At 45.5% G+C, this 17,511-nt stretch overlaps 3 protein-coding genes across 5 annotated transcripts in view; 2 read left to right on the plus strand and 1 right to left on the minus strand.

Annotated features, from left to right (window-relative positions):
- Window positions 1–17,511, plus strand: part of LOC309365021 (macrophage mannose receptor 1-like) — a 255,572-nt gene that overhangs the window by 208,192 nt on the left and 29,869 nt on the right. The window lies entirely within an intron of this gene.
- Window positions 28–11,987, minus strand: CSNK2B (casein kinase 2 beta). 2 transcript variants are annotated; one of them, XM_081903299.1, is made up of 8 exons: window positions 11,972–11,987; window positions 10,088–10,184; window positions 6,009–6,091; window positions 4,707–4,809; window positions 2,890–3,005; window positions 2,522–2,597; window positions 2,031–2,220; window positions 28–404 (listed from the first exon to the last, which is right to left on the minus strand). In XM_081903299.1, the coding sequence occupies exons 2-8, from the start codon at window positions 10,155–10,157 to the stop codon at window positions 314–316; spliced, it is 729 nt and encodes a 242-aa protein (XP_081759425.1). In that variant the 5' UTR covers window positions 10,158–10,184; window positions 11,972–11,987; the 3' UTR covers window positions 28–313. The 2 variants fall into 2 exon arrangements, with proteins under 2 accessions (XP_081759425.1, XP_081759426.1); XM_081903300.1 differs by lacking the exons at window positions 10,088–10,184; window positions 11,972–11,987 and adding an exon at window positions 6,585–6,695.
- Window positions 12,340–17,367, plus strand: GPANK1 (G-patch domain and ankyrin repeats 1). The gene is made up of 3 exons (XM_081903106.1): window positions 12,340–12,486; window positions 14,108–14,757; window positions 16,384–17,367. The coding sequence occupies exons 2-3, from the start codon at window positions 14,165–14,167 to the stop codon at window positions 16,844–16,846; spliced, it is 1,056 nt and encodes a 351-aa protein (XP_081759232.1). The 5' UTR covers window positions 12,340–12,486; window positions 14,108–14,164; the 3' UTR covers window positions 16,847–17,367.

Consider the following 17,511-nt stretch of genomic DNA (forward strand, 5'->3'; position numbering starts at 1 on the left):
AGAACAAAGACAAATCAAATTCTCATCTTTTACATTTTTAATGTATTTTATTTTTTAAAAAGAAAAAAAGCCCCACAAAATCATGACATTCAAGTTGGTTATTGAATTTTTCTGTCACAGTCTGTGTTTCTGGGAATTAACAGAAATTGTTTATTATTAATTTAAACCACACACCAGAAATGAGACTAAAAATCAGGCTGGAGAGTGACAAAGAATAATCTGCAGGGGACTTCATCAAAACAAAGTATGAGCAGCCCTGACTGGGGTAAAGGGAGTTATCAGGGAAGGACCCTGAGCACCTGGATGTAGAAGATCAACGAATAGTTTTGACTGGGCTCTTAAAATTGCTGGCGGCCTGAAGCTGCAGCTGGTAAGCCATAGGGTGGATCTTGAATCCGTAAAGTCTGAAATAGAAAAGTGAAGGGTTAAAATGGAAGATTCAGGGAAGAAAAGCTCAAACAGCTACCAGATATTTCAGTAAAAGGTATGGATAAACTTTCATTAATTTTCAAATTGAACACCCATTAGGAACACATCACTAAGAGGAGGACAGTGCCAGCCTTGGTGCCCCCCGCCCCGTAACTGTAGCATCCACTTGCTGCCTTCCCTCTCCAGTTGCTTCCCTGTGGCTCATCTCAGCCCACCACCCTGCCCACCCCATCACCCACAGCACTGCCTGCAAGGCCATGTGTAGGGAGGCGAAGGCTTCTCCCTATGGATGGGGGGGGGGGGTTCTCTTCAGCATCTCACTCCATCCCATCCAAGAACTGTGATTCCGGCTTCTTCCTTCTCCCTTTCTGTCTAGGGAGGAGTGGAAGGAGTTTGCCTTCCAACTGCAAAGGCTCGCCTGCCTCCTGTTTCCTACCTTCTGGCTCTCTTCAGAAAGGAACACAGATACGTACCTAATTCTCATCACCCCCCCCCATTAAAAAATAATAAAAAGTAATAAAATTAAGCAAATGGTTTCTTTGTGGACTTCAGACCACATCACAATTTGTGGGGGGGGAATTGGTGTGTGAGTGAGCGTTGTTAAGGGAATGTGAGAAGCTGGGATGACTTGCCCTGGATTGTTGCTTCTCAGGATGAATTGCTTATTTATGGGGTAACTAGTCTCTCTTCTTTCTGCATAGGCTCCGACCTTGGGAATACTTTTATTACTCTTCTCCATGGCGAAGTAATGTATCTCCCCCCACCTCAGTAATATTGAGAGTATAAGGCTTCTCCTTATGACTATCTGGATATGGGGGTGGGGGGTTCCCTCTCCAGCATCTCACTCTTCCGCTTTCGGTCTACACTCCACCTCATCCAGGAATCAACACAAGGTTTGGCTGCTTCTTCCTTCCCACCTCTCTCTGTCTAGGTAGCAGTTGCCAGGACATTACCCCATTTGCTTCTACATGGTTCCATCCTTATTTCAGACATTGTGACATATCGGCATATCGCAATGTTTAGCTGGTGTTATATCATGATGCTGAAAACCAAGATACTGCCCAACCCTACTTCATATGCAAACTACTGGGAGGCAAGCAGCCCAGCCCAACCTGAAAAGAGCTGGATACCACGTTTGAGCCAGCCTGCATCTCAGCCTTCTCAGTATCTCCATTCAAGTGATGGAATGGGTAGCAATAAGCTGGGCAGGTCAGCTAAGCAGTGCTGACCCAGTCAAAAGGCAGTTCTGTTCTCAGGCTTTCTTTCACAACCAAGGATACCTGAGGTTTCTACTTTGTGATAGAAACTTTCAGCAAATTCTCTCCTTACTAGTAGGAGGATATTTTTGCCAGAAAGCTGGAATCTTCTTGGTGAAAGTATGTGTGGCTGTGGCTGCATGTGCGAGAGATGACCTCATGGCTGGGTATGGGTGGCCCTCAAGCAGGTTAGCTGGAAAGGATATGAGTAGCAAGCACCCAATGGAAGTAACAAGAGAAAATGTGGATTTGGTTGGCTGAATTTAAGCAGCAAGGAAGGATAAACCTGTGATCCCAATACTTTCCTGGAATATTTTCACCTGACATCTTTTGAAGCAGTCTTACCTGGGCACAAATTGGTTAGCAGGTCGTTTCGGCCGATACTCAGGGTGCACCATAAACAACATGTGGGGGAAGCCTGTCCCAAAATAGGCCCCATCTGTGTGATGGTGGCGGGAAGATTTGGGGGTGTAGACATCCATGCACTTAGGGCAGTAAAGTTTAACCATGGCCTCCCCTGGGATATCAGATAAGCCTAGGAGTGAAGAAGAAAGCAAAGTTCAAAAAAGAGGTGGCTTTGGGGCTCAGACCCACCATCATACCTCGGTGTTAGCAGTTCTAAAATGAGCACTTTTCAAGCCTTTTAAACAGATAATTCAACAATAAAAATTCTGAAGTAGCCTGTTTGTGCAAGTACCCACCCTCAAGTTTTGATCCTACCTGCAGCCCTCCTGGATTCCCTCCAATTCAGTACATCTTTATTGCACTACTCAAGAACTCTGACATGCAATTCAACCTCCCATTAGCTCCTAAAAAACCTCAGTACACAAACTCACCAATGGGCAGCATGGGCTGGTTCTCACAATAAACTCGGGGGCAGTAACCAAAGTCTCCTTGCTGGTATTTCTCAAGCTAGAAAAAAAAGAAAGTGTTTGCAAAAGAAATTAGGACTTCCTCTCCACATTGTGGGAAGACAACTCCAAAGAAAGATTGGTTAGGGCAGGAAGTCATCAAGAATAGCCTTTAAGGAGTTCCAAATCGGGTCTATCACTGGCCACTTAGGACAGCCAAGAGGATATTATAGTATAAGTTAAAGTGCCTTTCCCTTCTTGACTTCATTGCCCCTGGTCTCACTGTGGCTATATCAGAGCATTAGTAAATAAGTTACAGGGTGACCTGCTTATACAACAGCATAGACATTCACCATTTGGGCAATTCCACGGTTTGTGAGGATGTAGCGGGCATGGATGAGGCCGTAGAGCATTTCAGCTGCCTGTTCAATCAAGTCACTCTGGTTAGGGTTGTCCTCAAGCTCCTCATCTACAAGAGGACAGGAAAAAGTCAAGAGCTAATATAAGAAAAGTACAGGAGAGCCATAGAGACACTAATAGAGATGAAGGTTCCCCATCATGTGCTCTAGTCCACTGCTGAAACAAATGATCATCATCATCCCACCCCTCACCCTAAGGACCCAGGGCAGGTTACAACATTAAAACACAGTATTAACAACATTTTTAAACACCTTACAATCACAGAAATAAGGTGGATCAAAAAATTATACACCTCAAGTGTCAAAAGCAAGGGTAGAAAGATGCATCATCTGATACAAACAGTTTCTAAGACCACATTATACCTAATGCTAACACTGCACATGTACAATTCTCTCTCTGCCTCTGTCTTTTACTCCCTTTCCTAGCACACCAAATTCTAGCTGTACAACTTAGTGACAAAACATATTCACTAATTTTGCCAAAAGTACAGAATAATTAAGGAGGGAAAGTATCAGAAGTCTTTATAGGTTTCTGACCTTGGCTTCTCTAATAAGACTATGGGTTGTATCTAACAAAGCAACTGCTTGCACAACTGAACTCTCCACTCCCTGCTCTAGCGGTTCCACCAAACCACACAGATTTGCGGTGGGGGGGGGGGAGTGGTTCTGTTGTGTGAATGGAAGCAGTTCTGCTCATGCAATGATTTTTCTGGGTTCAACCCAATGTCATCTATGCCATTTATCAGATACATGAAATAGGCAACTTCATATGGAAAGACAGAATATAAATTTAATTAAGAACACATAATCAGGATTTCCAAAATATATGGTTTCCAAGGCAAGCTGCTCCACAGAACTGGCCCAATAATTTACATCCTTGCAAATACTTAACCTCTGCTTTTAATGAAGTCTCAGAGTAGAAAATCAGAGGAGGATTTTGATATTCTGAGCAGTATGCACAATTTTGTTTTAGAAGAATACAAAAAAATATTTTTAGAGTAGTATTTAACTAGCCCTCTCTTGATTTGTTTGCCATTTTTTAACAGGAAGTTGTCTCAAATTAATAATCTCACAGACAGACAGGCTTTCAGAGATCTGTGCTTTATCTAGATAAATAATAATAATTAATAATAAATTTTAAAAACTGGGCTCAGGGTGGCTAACAGCAAATATAAAACATTGATTAAAATATGACTTTAAAACAACATAAAATACAACATAAAATACAGCATCCATATCAATAAAATTCTAAAATTCAAGGGTCATTTGCGGGGGGGTGGGGGAACCACTCAGTAGACATCAAATGATCACCAGGGATAACTGGCCAAGTTGGTCCTACTAGGGCCAGCAAGGAGACCAGGGAAGAATTTAAATATGGGGTCCCAGGAAGGGTTTCTTCATAGAAGAGGAAAGGGAAAATGGAATAGAGGATCAGGCTAACTCAAACTGAAGGCCAGGCGGAATAGCTCTATCTTACAGGCCCTGTGGAAGATCAAGTCCTGCAGGATAAACAGAAGCACCTTGCCACTAATAATAATAATAATAATAATCTTGTACCCATGCTATGTAAATTCTTCTTACACACCAAAATGAAACTTGAAGTCTAGTCATTCCAAAATATGCAAGATGCTTTAGGGTAGCAGTGTGCCCTCATTAGGATAACCCTGTGACCACTGACCACATTTACTCTTAGTCCCAAATGTCAGGTGGTCTGAGATGTAATCAGTAAAACAAAAAGAACCATCTCTCACCTGGTTCCAAATCAAGGATCATATCCAAGGCCTGGCGATAGTGGGGAACTTGCTCATTGAGGCCAGTCAGGTTGAACTTGTCTTGGATGTAATCTTCATCTACCTAGAATAGAAATAAAAAATACTCAGACTCAAGATCAGCCAAATAAACTATTGCCCTTACCAAGTGACCTATTCTGACTTCTCAGATCCCCTCGGCCTATTTGACATCTCATCCTATACTCACTCACTGGGAAGTAAGCTCCATTGAACTCAGTGGCACTGGGGGTTTTTCTGAGTAGACAAGTACAGCATTACAATGCAAGTAACTAGCTTCCTAAGATTCCCATGAACTTCCAACTAATATACAAAACTCTTCATCAGCCAGTGTGGTGTAGTGGTTAAGAGCGGTAGTCTCGTAATCTGGGGAACCGAGTTCGCGTCTCCACTCCTCCACATGCAGCTGCTGGGTGACCTTGGGCCAGTCACACTTCTCTGAAGTCTCTCAGCCCCAATCGCCTCACAGAGTGTTTGTTGTGGGGGAGGAAGGGAAAGGAGAATGTTAGCCGCTTTGAGACTCCAGAAGGGGAGTGAAAGGCGGGATATCAAATCCAAACTCCTCTTCTTCTTCTTCTTCAAAAAACCTAGGAGTCCCTGTTCACTGCCAACACCCTTCCTACAACATAGTTAGGATATTTTTTTGTAGGGGGGAGGGGAATCATGCCATTTTGCTCCCAGCCCCTCTTACTAAAACTACATGCAAACATTGTTGTTGTTTAGTTGTGTCCGACTCTTCGTGACCCCATGGACCAGAGCACGCCAGACACTCCTGTCTTCCACGTCCTCCCACAGTTTGGTCAAACTCATGCTGGTGGCTTCGAGAACACTGTCCATCTTTCCCAACATCAGGGTCTTTTCCAGGGAGTCTTCTCTTCTCATGAGGTGGCCAAAGTATTGGAGCCTCAGCTTCAGGATCTGTCCTTCCAGTGAGCACTCAGGGCAGATTTTCTTAAGAATAGATAGGTTTGATCTTCTTGCAGTCCATGGGACTCTCAAGAGTCTCCTCCAGCACCATAATTCAAAAGCATCAATTCTTCAGCGATCAGCTTTCTTTATGGTCCAGCTCTCATTTCCATGCATCACTACTGGGGAAACCATAGCTTTAACAGGCAAACATACTGAGGTCTTAATCCCAACTCACCTCACAGAAGAATTCATTGCCACGCATGGAGAACAGTGGTGGCAGCATCCCAACTCCTAGCTCTCAGCCCCTCTCTCACAAAATCCACACACGCGTTTTTTGAGGCCTTCATCCCAACTCACCTCACAGAAGAACTCATTGCCACGCAAGCCACAGAACCAGGAAATCCAGGACACTTCCTCAGAGCTACTCATCTTCCCGTCCTCTACAGAAAAAAAAGGTGCATCAACAGCCACATTTTCACAACCTTCTAACACACCTTCTCTTCCACTTTAACCAGGAAATAGCTCCTTTATCAAAACACTTCTTATGCAAAGCACTTCACTGGGTATAGAGAGTTTCAGCGCACCCTGTTCAAGAAAACACACCCTTTCATTTCCGTGACTGCAGACCGGTATTAGAGGAGAATCCAACGTGTTCCCTTCTACTTGAACGCCATCTCTCTCTCTCTCTGTTAGAACTAGTAAAAAATCCCTTTGCAGACTAGTTTAACCTCTACCCATGCCCTGCCCTTCTGCACAGAATTGTGAGAACGACACAACTCTTCCTCCCCTTGCTTTCTTGTTTTCTTTCTTTTTTGCTTATGGCAGGCTCCCAAACGCCCTCCCTTAATCTTGCAGAGCCGTCTCCGTTGCCTAAAATTCCTCCTCTCTACTTTCTGCAGAGTAACCCCCTAAATCTATGCCTCAATAACTCACCTCAGGGGGCTCAATTGCCTCAAGGAGAGGAACACGGGGTGCAAACAAGCTTTGGACCGCTAAGGCCTCTGCCAGTTTCCACCGCGCACGCGCCACTCTCACTGATGAAAGAGCATCACGGGACAGTAGTACTTCAGAATAAGGCTGGAGTTAGCAAACAAGATAGACGAAACTACAAGTCCTAGAGTGCAGCCGCGAAGGAAATGGCAAGCACGTTCTGGGCCGCGGAGCACACTGGGATTTGTAGTCCAAAAGCCCTTTAAGCCGCTGCGCTTTTAAGAAGAACATGTGTTGGTGGAGTGGTCCCAGACGATCAATGAGAGGCGTCTAGGTAGAAAGGATGTAAAGTTTGCCTATGCCGCGCTAACCTATAACGAACGCATTATGGTAAATATGGTCAAATAATATTTCAATTTAAAAGGAGACAGGAGTAGGAGAGTCCCTAAAGAATCGTCATGAGTGCCTGAGACGGAAGCCTCCTTGGTCAGATAAAATTCCCATAATTGAAATAACAGCCCGGAGCTCCGAGAAACTTTGTACGGGAAAGACGGTTCATGGATCCCCTACCACGAGCTAGGTACCGATTCAGAATTGAAGCGGTAGTTGCAGCTTTCTTACAAAGCGAGGAAAAAGAGGGCGGCTATCAGGCGCGCATCACGGTAACTTCCTGCGCCGTCAGCCCGATGCAAATCCTCACCGCCGCTCGTATTTGCCCCGATTGAAAAGCAGGCGGGCATAGCCTGGGGAATGGTTTCTCGGACGGTGGGGTGGAGATAGCGAGCAGATGAAAACATATATTATAACCCAATGGGAGGAGGAGAATTGGAAGCAAAGCAAAGTGGGTCTTATCCTATCTGAAGGCAGCGCATATTCTAAATACATAATAAATATGCAGAAGAGAGCAAGTGCGTCCACCGAGCGAGAGGGGAAAGTGGGAGGCGCAGAAAAAGCAGGATTGTGGGGCCAAGCTGTTATTTTTATGAAGCGCTCAGATTACTGGAATGCAGTCCTCGAAGGAAGGACTGAGTAAAAGCTAATTATAGAAAAGGAAGGAGGGAAAAGAAAATAAGCCAGCTGATTTCTTAATACATAATAGGCACTGTTAGGTATGCTCCTCCCTAAAAAGAACCAAGAAAGTCCTCTATGTGCCTCCATTAAACAGCAAAGACGTTTTAATCCCCCACCCCCTCTGTTAAAAGTCTTTGGGGAATATTTTTTCCATTCCAAATCCTACAATTTAGGATCTGAATCACCCAATTTGGTCTTCTCTCTTGAGCATTATTATTATTGTTGTTGTTATTGTTATTATTAATAATGATAATTTATTATTATTGTTGTTGTTATTATTGTTATTGTTATTATTGTTATTGTTAATAATAATAACCCTGGGTTTCCCCAGCCACTCTGGGTGGCTCCCAACAAGAATATTAAAAACACAATAAAACATCAAACATTAAAAACTTCAGATTTTAACCATCCTCATGAGGTTTTGGTCATCAGCATATATATGGTATCTACTCTTCCAGGTCTCCCACCTGTGGTACCTTCTCATTTGCTTGCAATGACATCATCATTCATTAATGCATATTTAGCAGGAGTGAAGAGTTTGAAGAAGAGAGACCAGAAAGTGAAACATACATTGACCGTAGTGACAGAGCACCCATACACTGCACCCACTGCCCAAGGCCAGTGAACTGCCTTGTGGAGAGATGGGGAGTGGGTGAGGCCAATCCACAACCTCCCTAGGATCCAGTGGTGGCTTGTGGAACCTAGACCGAATCCAGCACCTAGGAGGTGATGTGGGTGGTGCCCAGGTCCCCATCCTCCTCCTCTGTGAGTAATTTTGTCTACTACTAAGTCAGACACTCTGTGGCTTGTTTCCCTGTTTAGTTCAGGGAAGAATTTGGTGCAGCTTCCTCTCCAGTAAGTGGGCAGAGAATTTCAGGCAGCATACATCATTCACCAAAGAAAATTATACCAATTACCCCAGTATGTACAGTGAGCATCGTGGCTGCATGAGGTTTTGAATCCAGGCTCTAGCCCAACAGTCTTAGTGCTGACTGTAGATTTCAGTACTTTAAGTTACAATACAATATAAATTGCCAATGTATACTAACTGTGCTTCAATTTCTTGAAGCTCTTCCAATAATTTATGGCATAGATTAGAAGTGGCACATGAAGGGGCAATGGCAGAGGCGCTGGGATGAGGTGGAAGGGAGGTTGGGAAACTTTGGTGATTGCAGTAGTTTGCAGGTGTGGGCCCCCCTGCTGGCAAGATGGGGCAACTGCAGTAAAGTGCTTGCTTCTTTCTGTACTCCATATATTATCATTTACTTTACAGTGCAATCTCTAAAACATGTTTCCTTGTATTTAGTCCCATGGAGTACAGTGGGACTTACTCCCAGGTAAATGCATATAGGTTTGCAGCCCTAATGCAGGATTTATCAGCAGGTCCAGACCAACTGAAAAATCCTGATGGGTTTGCTGATGTCTTTTAATGCACATTTTAAAATACTCACTAAATAAGTGCAGGAGAGGCTTTAGGCTTATGAGTTTGGGATCAACCTTGTGATTTACTAGGAACCCAAGGGTCACCAACTGTAGCCATTCTTTTAAGCAGCTTGGCTTGTTGTTGTTGTTGCAGCACCACCCTCAAATGTTTTCATATATAAATATTTAATACGTTTAGAGCTGCAGTTATATAGCTACGTCTAGGAGCAAGTTGCTGGAGGAGACTCTTGAGAGTCCCATGGACTGCAAGAAGATCAAACCTCTCCATACTGAAGGAAATCAGCCCTGAGTGCTCACTGGAAGGACAGATTGTGAAGCTGAGGCTCCAGTACTTTGGCCACCTCATGAGAAGAGAAGACTCCCTGGAGAAGACCCTGATGTTGGGAAAGATGGAGGGCACAAGGAGAAGGGGGCGACAGAGGAGGAGATGGCTGGATAGTGTTTTCAAGGTTACCAGCATGAGTTTGACCAAACTGCGGGAGGCAGTGGAGGACAGAGGTGCCTGGCGTGCTCTGGTCCATGGGGTCACGAAGAGTCGGACACGACTAAACGACTAAACAACAACAAAAGGAGCAAGTTCTATTGAACCCTATAGGGATGACATCAGAGTAGACATGTATAGCATTGTGCTGGCACTTGCCACTCAAAATTTAAATTAAGTTAAAGAAAACGGTTTAGCTTAGCTTGCAATTTCAACATAAGCCTCCAGAATTCTCTTCAACTGGAAGTGAGGGGGCCAAGTCACTTCTGTGAGGGCAGTGCTTGAATTGGGGGATGGGAGAGTTGGGGGGGTACCAATGAAATCCACAAATCACATCTCCTGACCCTCACAACTTTAGTCATATCACTCCCATAATTTACTAAAAATTGTAGCTAAAGGGGCAGTCACAAAAGGAAAGTGGGTGATCCCCCTATAATTCACAGACTACATGAAGAGCAACTAGATTCATTTCCCACTATCCAGTACAGGCCTCCCATCCACAGCAAGTTACCATCCCTGATGCTGGTGCTGCTTCGCCGACTCATTCTGTCTGCAGTGCCCGTTCTCAACATGGCTGTCATTTTAGGTTTTCTCTTAATTAGCCATGCCTGTTCAATGGATATAAATATATAAAGATCAGCATTTATTTTATATATAAATATAATATTTTTCTACCTCACTCTACAGCAAAAATGGTTGCCAGATCAGCTTATAGAGCATGACAGCCACTTCTCCCAGGTTTACAATCTAAGAGGCAGGTACAAAAGGGGAAAGGGGGGGGGAGGGGAAAGGGAGGAGGACAAGTAACTTTAGCCAATTGTTCAAGTTATATGATAGTACTTATAATAACCAACTGAAATGGAAATTTGGATTTTCCAAGGACAAACTTTCCTTTCCCCTTCTGAACCACTTGGCAAGATAACTGGCTTAGTAACAATTGAGCCTAAACCAAATGACTAATACTTAGGTCACTTGGGAAGTTCTGTTCCGACCAGTGCCTTCATCAGTCACCACAGCCTTTTTACAAAAAACTTACGTAACTGAAATTTTTCTCTTATGGTTAGCTGCCTTGAGTTCCGGTTATTGTGCAGAAAGTGGGGGTGTCAGTCAATGTTTTATATAAATAATTGTTGCATTCTACCACCTTAGCCTTCTTTAATTAAATTAATATCACTGTACCATGTTTTGATAATTTTGGTTCATTTTCACTTCAACATTTGTCTGAATTAGTTCAGTTTTAAGTTTTACTTTTACCACATATCTGCCTAAATCTTGATTACTGAAATGATCTGTTGGATGCTATTTAAGAGTCTTTTTTTTAAAAAAAGTACAATCCTGCACCCACACACCCCAATATGGATTTCATGGGGAACTGGATGGCATGTAGCCACCTCTCTGCCAGCCTGTGTTAGTGAGGAGGATGAACACTGGTTGGAGGGTGGCTTGCCATAGCCGAGACTCTTGTTTTGTCCATTTTGGTGGGAAGCTGTTGCTGCTAGTTTTAGGCTGAGACAATTATGATTCTGGATCCAAAGCCGCGGAGATCACCTCCAGCTACACCAGCCTGGCATCCACACACACAGCAAATAATAATAAATGCCACCCCTTCCCACTTCCACAGGCTAGCAGGGGTTGGGATGAGTCGAAGAATTAGCTGTCTTGCTCCGACACTCCCCGTCTGGATTGCTGTTCATTTGTTGCAAGGAACTTGGACGTCCTTTACCTGCTACAAACTCCACTTTAAGGGTGATAACAGCGGAAAAGGATGTACAGTGGCACCTCTGGACGCAAACGGGATCCGTTCTGGAGCCCCGTTCGCATCAAGAGCAGAACGCAACCCGCATCTGTGCATGTGGCGATTCGCCACTTCTGCACACGCACATGATGTCATTTTGAGCATCTGCGCATGCGTGAGCAGCAAAACCCAGAAGTAACTCGTTCCGTTACTTCCAGGTCGCCACGGAGCGTAACCTGAAAACGCTCAACCTGAAGCGACTTTAACCCGAGGCATGACTCTATATTGCCTTAATTGGGTTTATTTGCGTATCATCCCCTTTCTGGCAAAGTGGGTTTGCGACAGATGTAGAACCTGACTAAGGCTGCAATCCTGTTTCCTGGGTTCAAAATCCTTTGAATTCAGCAGGAATTATTTCTGAACAGACATAGGCCTCAGCGTAAAATTAAGTTATGAGCAACTAATTCCCACCCACCCCTCTCCACTCACTCAAGACAGGGTGAGGGCAAAAGGGCAAATTCTTGTTGAAAAATAAAATGTAAAGCCAACACATTCGCTTGGGAAAGCTGTTTTCTCACAGGTCTAGTGGGACATGGTGCCTATTTTTTAATTTTCACTAATATGGTCCCTTTCCTTAAAAAAAAAAAAAAAAAAGCTTACTCTCCAGAAAAAGCAGGAGCTATGAGGGATGAGTGAGCCTGCAGTATGCAAATTGCGTTAACCGTTAACGGCCGCGGCGCGAAAACGCTTGGTACGTGACTGCGCCTCGCGCCGGAAAAAGGCGGGAAAGCGCGCAAGGCAGCAGTCCGCCAGAACAACAACCGCCGCCTCAACCTCCTAGGAGCAGACAGCGCATGCGTCTCCATTGCGACGGCGGGGCGCTTCCTCGGACACCCTACTGCGCAGGCGTCAAGGTACAGGGAAGGCGGCTTTAAACCCTGCGTAAACGGGCAACTTTGTATCCGCTCGCCAGCTGTTGCTGCTGAACAAATGCAGCTTTCTTCAAGGTATATGCTTCTACGCCTGCGCGCCTTACCCCCCCCCTTCCCCGGCGTCCCAGCTTGGCACATGCGCGTTACAAGCCTTTGCCAAGAACTCTGTGAGCGGCGCCATAGAGATTGTTTTGGAAAGGGTAGAGTGACCCGCCGCCTGAATTTCCGGTAAAGGAGAAGTGGGTGAGTGTTTTCCTGGGTGGTAAGGAAAGGCCGAGTCAGTAGGGCTTGTGTTGGGCTTCCCAGAGGCTGGGGGGGGAGAGAAGCCCCCCCACCCCAAACCCCATTCCTGCTTCGGGGGTGGAGGGAGACCTTGGCTTGATTTCCTTCGCCCAGGGATCTGGGTGAAGCTCTGGAGAAGGCCCGACGTCCACCCCCCCCCGCCAGTGGCGTAGCGTGGGTTGTCAGCACCCGGGGCAAGGCAAGTAATTTGTGCCCCCTAACCCGTGGGTTTGCGCCCCCTAACCCGTGGGTTTGCGCCCCCTAACCCGTGGGTTTGCGCCCCCTAACCCGTGGGTTTGCGCCCCCTAACCCGTGGGTTTGCGCCCCCTAACCCGTGGGTTTGCGCCCGGTGCGGCCGGCCCCCCTGCACCCCCCCACGCTACGCCACTGCCCCTCGCATCTCTAGGTTAAAAATGTACATATTTTAATGATTCCTGCACCGCAGGGGTTTGGACTTGATGACCCTGGGGGCTCCCCTTCCAACTCTGCGATTCTGTGATTCTCTCCAACCTGTTTCTGCCAGTTTTCTCAGGTGGCCTCACAAGCAGGGCTTCCGTTGATGATCTGTAACACTAAGGATACCTGGTTGAACAACAAAGAACACAGTATCTGATGGAGTGTTCAGCATCATGAGAATCTTCGTGGGGGTTTTAAAAAGTCGGTTTCTAGCCATTGAAAACAGGCTTAAAATTATGTTGGTGGGTGACAGCTTAGAAGTTAGAGTGGCCTTAAGCAGGATTTCAGGTAGCTGGAGAGCAGATCCATCGTTGTTCTTCCTGACTCTTTGCATTTCCTAGCCATGCCTAACAAAATGAACTATACAAAATAAGCAGTTTCGTGCAAATTTGAGTTGAGATATTGGCCTGGTTTGGGTAACTGTTTGAAGCCCCATAAACCATGGTTTGTGAAACCATAAAAGAGTATATGGGCCAAAGCACTCTCTGCTCATTCATCTTCTCTTCATCCTCTATTGCATATTGTCTTTAACATGAACTGATTTAGCTGGTTTAATATAAGGCACAACAGGTGAAGCGAGGAACCCTCAGCCCAAGCACTCCATCACAGCTTCATAAACCATGGTTTATGAAACAATGGAACAGTTGTCCAAACCATGCCATTGAACTGAGTTTTTATTAAAGTTTGGCTTTCTAGCACAGAATACAAGATGTACTTATCCAACAACAACAAAAACCTGATTTATTTTTTTAAAAGAGAGAGAGTGGAATCCTATGATTTTCTACAGATAAACAACTGGAGCAAACATTTACATTTTATTTTATTTTTCATAACTTATTCTGGTTTTGCCAGTCACAGAGAGGGGCAAGAAACTGTGCAGAGCACTGAAGACCCCACCCAACCACTGGAAATCTTGCTCGGCCATATTACTCTGGCTTCAGACATTTCAGCGGCCATTTGTGTGCATGTTTTAAAGCATGTCTTCACAAGCCAAATGCACTAGAAATTTCACTTTTTCGGAAACATGGATTCTTAGGTAGTTGCTGCGAAATCACTGCACACATTCAGCCTTAGCAAAAAATGGGTCTTGGTGTAACACGTAATTCTCTTACTCTTCTTTCAACAGGCTGCGAAGTTCCAGGTTGTGGTTTTGGCTTTATAGCCAGAGCTACCCTCTTCCAACATGAACCACGGTCCTCAGCTGATTGCTTTTACTCGTGCCCAGGAGGAATCAGATCTCTGGAGAGATGGGCATGTCCAGAAAAAAAGCTGCAGAGGCTCCCGTCTTGCTGGCCAGGAGGAAGGGAAAACAGCGGGAGAGGCAGCTCGCAGCTTCTATGAGAGCCTTTTGGAAGCTCCAGCAAATCCTGCGAGACCCTCACATAGGAAGCGAAAGGCGCCTTGCGTACGCCACCGACCTGCGCAAGAGCTTCATCCCGTCCAGAACCACCTGGGACCGACAAGTAGCCGCACAGGGAACAAGTTCCTGAAAGCTGCCCAGGATGGCGACCTGAAATCTCTGCGGACGCTGGCGGAGAAGGAAGGGTGTGATGTGAACTATAGAGATGATTATTATTGGACAGCGATTATGTGTGCAGCTTACGCTGGACAGGTAGAGGCTGTGAGGTATCTCCTGAGCCGCGGCGCTGCCTGGGTAGGGGTCTGTGAGCCCCAAGGCCGGGATGCTATGGATTTGGCTGAGGAGGCAGGACACCAGGATGTGGTGGACGTCCTACGGGAGAGTGAAAGGCCACAGGTGAAGGAGGAACCCTCCAGGTGAGCTTTCTTGTTCCTGAGAATTCAGCTAGGGCTCCTTTGGGAGAAAGAGCAGGATATAAATGTAATAAACTAAATATCCAGTTACTGTCTGGAGAAAAAAGCCTCTGAATGGGTTTGCTTTTAAATGCTGCTTCAGACTATTCCCGAAACCCAGAGATACCTGCCAATAAAACTGCCACAGTTTTCAGAGATTCCCATCCACTTAAGACACTTCAACTGACCATCAGTTATGAACATGGAAAGATCTCCCAGAGCAGCAGTAGTCAATATGTAGCTGGAATACCAACTCCCAGGATCCTTATCCAGTGGTTCTTGATGGCTGGGGCTGATGGGAGTTAGAGTCCAAAAGCATCTGGAGGGGCACCATATTGGCTACCCCTGCTATAGAGACCATTCCCTGCCACAAACCGTTCACCCCCTTCCTAGGATATCCAGGCCCTACATCCTTCTTTCCATATCTAGGCCCCAAATCACTAGAAGAGCTTGGTTGGAGTTAACCCTCTTGACTTGGGTTTGCATTTGTGTTGTTGTTGGGTGTTTTGTGGGTGTTTTTTTGTTTATATTTTTTTATTCAAAGTTATAACAAGACATATTATCCAAAAACATATCCTTATTCCCCCACCCCCATTTTTCCTCCCTCCCACCCCCCCAGAACCTACCCCCCGACTTCCCTCAGTTCCAATCTTCGGTTTCCCTAATATTGCTATTTTCTGCATGTTACAAAGTTGTATAGATCCTCAAACTGTTTAGCTGATTAATATCAGTAAAAAAAAAATTGTGGATGTTTATTCAAAACCTGCCAAGGAGTCCAATTCGCTTTGTTGCGTCTTCAGATACTTTGTGAAAGGTTCCCATTCATCCTTAAAGTCACAGTTATCCTTGTCCCATAGCTTATATGTCAATTTTGCCAGTTCTGCATAATCCATCAATTTTTCTTGCCATGATTCTTTAGTTGGGGTTTCTTCAGTCTTCCATCTTTGTGCTACCAGAACTCTCGCGGCCATTGTCACATACACGAATATGTTTTTCAACTTTTTTGGCAGGTCTTTTTGTGTTGTTTTAAAACTTCTCTCAATTGGTGTTTGTTTTGTTTTTATTATTTTTTCTGTGTGCTTGTAAATGTGGGAAAGAGGATTCATAAATGATGATGATGATATTTTCATCCAGGCAGCACAGACACAGTGGGTAGGCATTCGCATTTTTCCCTTTCTTTCTCAAGAGAAGTCTGTACAGTGGTGCTTCGCAAAACGAATTTCCCTATGGGCTTGCTTCGCAAGACAAAAATGTCTTGTGAGTTCCTGCGGTTTTTTTTTTCTTTCTCCCCTTTTCCTAAGCCGCTAAGCCGCTTATCAGCTGATCCGCTGATAAGCCGCTTAACAGCTGATCGCTAAAAACCGCTAATAGCGCTAATCCGCTAAGCTGTCAATGGGCTTGCTTCGCAAGACGAAAAAACCGCTATACGAAGAGCCTCACGGAACGGATTAATTTCCTTTTGCGAGGCACCACTGTATTTGTGTTTCTTCCTCACTTTCCCCTGTAAGATGCTCTTTGAGGATTACTACAGTCACAGTTTGTGTGAATGCGGCTTGCCTTTCTCCAGTGTAATTTTCCTTTCTTCTCCAGTCCGCAGCCACCGGCCGAGAGGAACTACTGTGCCGTGTGCCGAACGCACTACAGCGAGGACACGGTGGCGTTGCACGAGCGCTCCACTGCTCACCTCTTCAACCGGCGCGACCCACTGCCCCCCACACGCTACCACATCCCAGAGAACAACGTGGGCTTCCGGCTGATGGTCAAGGGAGGTTGGGATCAGGAAGCTGGCTTGGGGCCTGAGGGCACTGGACGCAAATTCCCGATCCAGACTGTCCTCAAGCGAGATCAGAAAGGCCTGGGCTTCTGCAGCGACCTCAGACCCAAAGTCACCCACTTTGACGCTAATGACTCCAGTGCAGTGGAGAGGCCCGTAGAGCGGAGGCCCAGGAAGGAAAGAGCAGCGACGGTGGGCAAACGAGAAGCTCGCCGCAGAGAGGCCAAGGCTGAAGCTTGGGAACGCAACCTCCGTACTTACATGAACCTTGATATTTGAGCTCTTATTGGTTAGAGGAGCTGTCTACATAACCACTCGTTCTCCTTCTGGCCCAATCGGAGAGACAGCACAATGTTGTGAAGGGGAAAGGTCTTCTGAAGGAAGATACAAGGAGCTGCTGGCAGCTGGTAGGCAATAGCCAAAGTGGGTAATCCAGAAAAATAAACTTGGAGTTTCCCATGTGTTGCACGAGGCCATAACACACTCAGGCATCCTTGGACCACCCAGGTCAAACAGGCCAAAGGTCAGAAAAGGCTCTTGGCTTCCTTTCAGGATCCCCAAGGGAAGCAAAAGATGAAAATATCTCTGTTTTTCCTCCTTCCCCCGAAGATCTGTTAGCAAACAAAATGTTAGCTTTCGCTCTGCGCAGTCGTCGGTGTTCATTGTGCAGGGCTATGTGTACTCTATGCTGGGAAGAAAAATAGAATTATTTGCCAACAGTGCTCCAGAACTTGCCTCGCGAAAGAGCTGAATGATGTAGCTTATAGAAACTATTCAAATTAAATTCCCTTATGCAGAAATGTTTGTCATTTTGCATGCGTTATTCTCCGTGACGGACACTGAGCTATGAAGGGCATGGAAGCCCCAGTCCCTGGGCGTCTAACCCATTCCTGCCCCCAAGCCCTCTTAGGTCCCAGAGGGCATTTCTCATGCGTTTTCAGTAT

This window comes from Podarcis melisellensis, assembly GCF_964234715.1.
Source record: "Podarcis melisellensis genome assembly, chromosome: 2".
NCBI classification, from domain to species: domain Eukaryota; kingdom Metazoa; phylum Chordata; class Lepidosauria; order Squamata; family Lacertidae; genus Podarcis; species Podarcis melisellensis.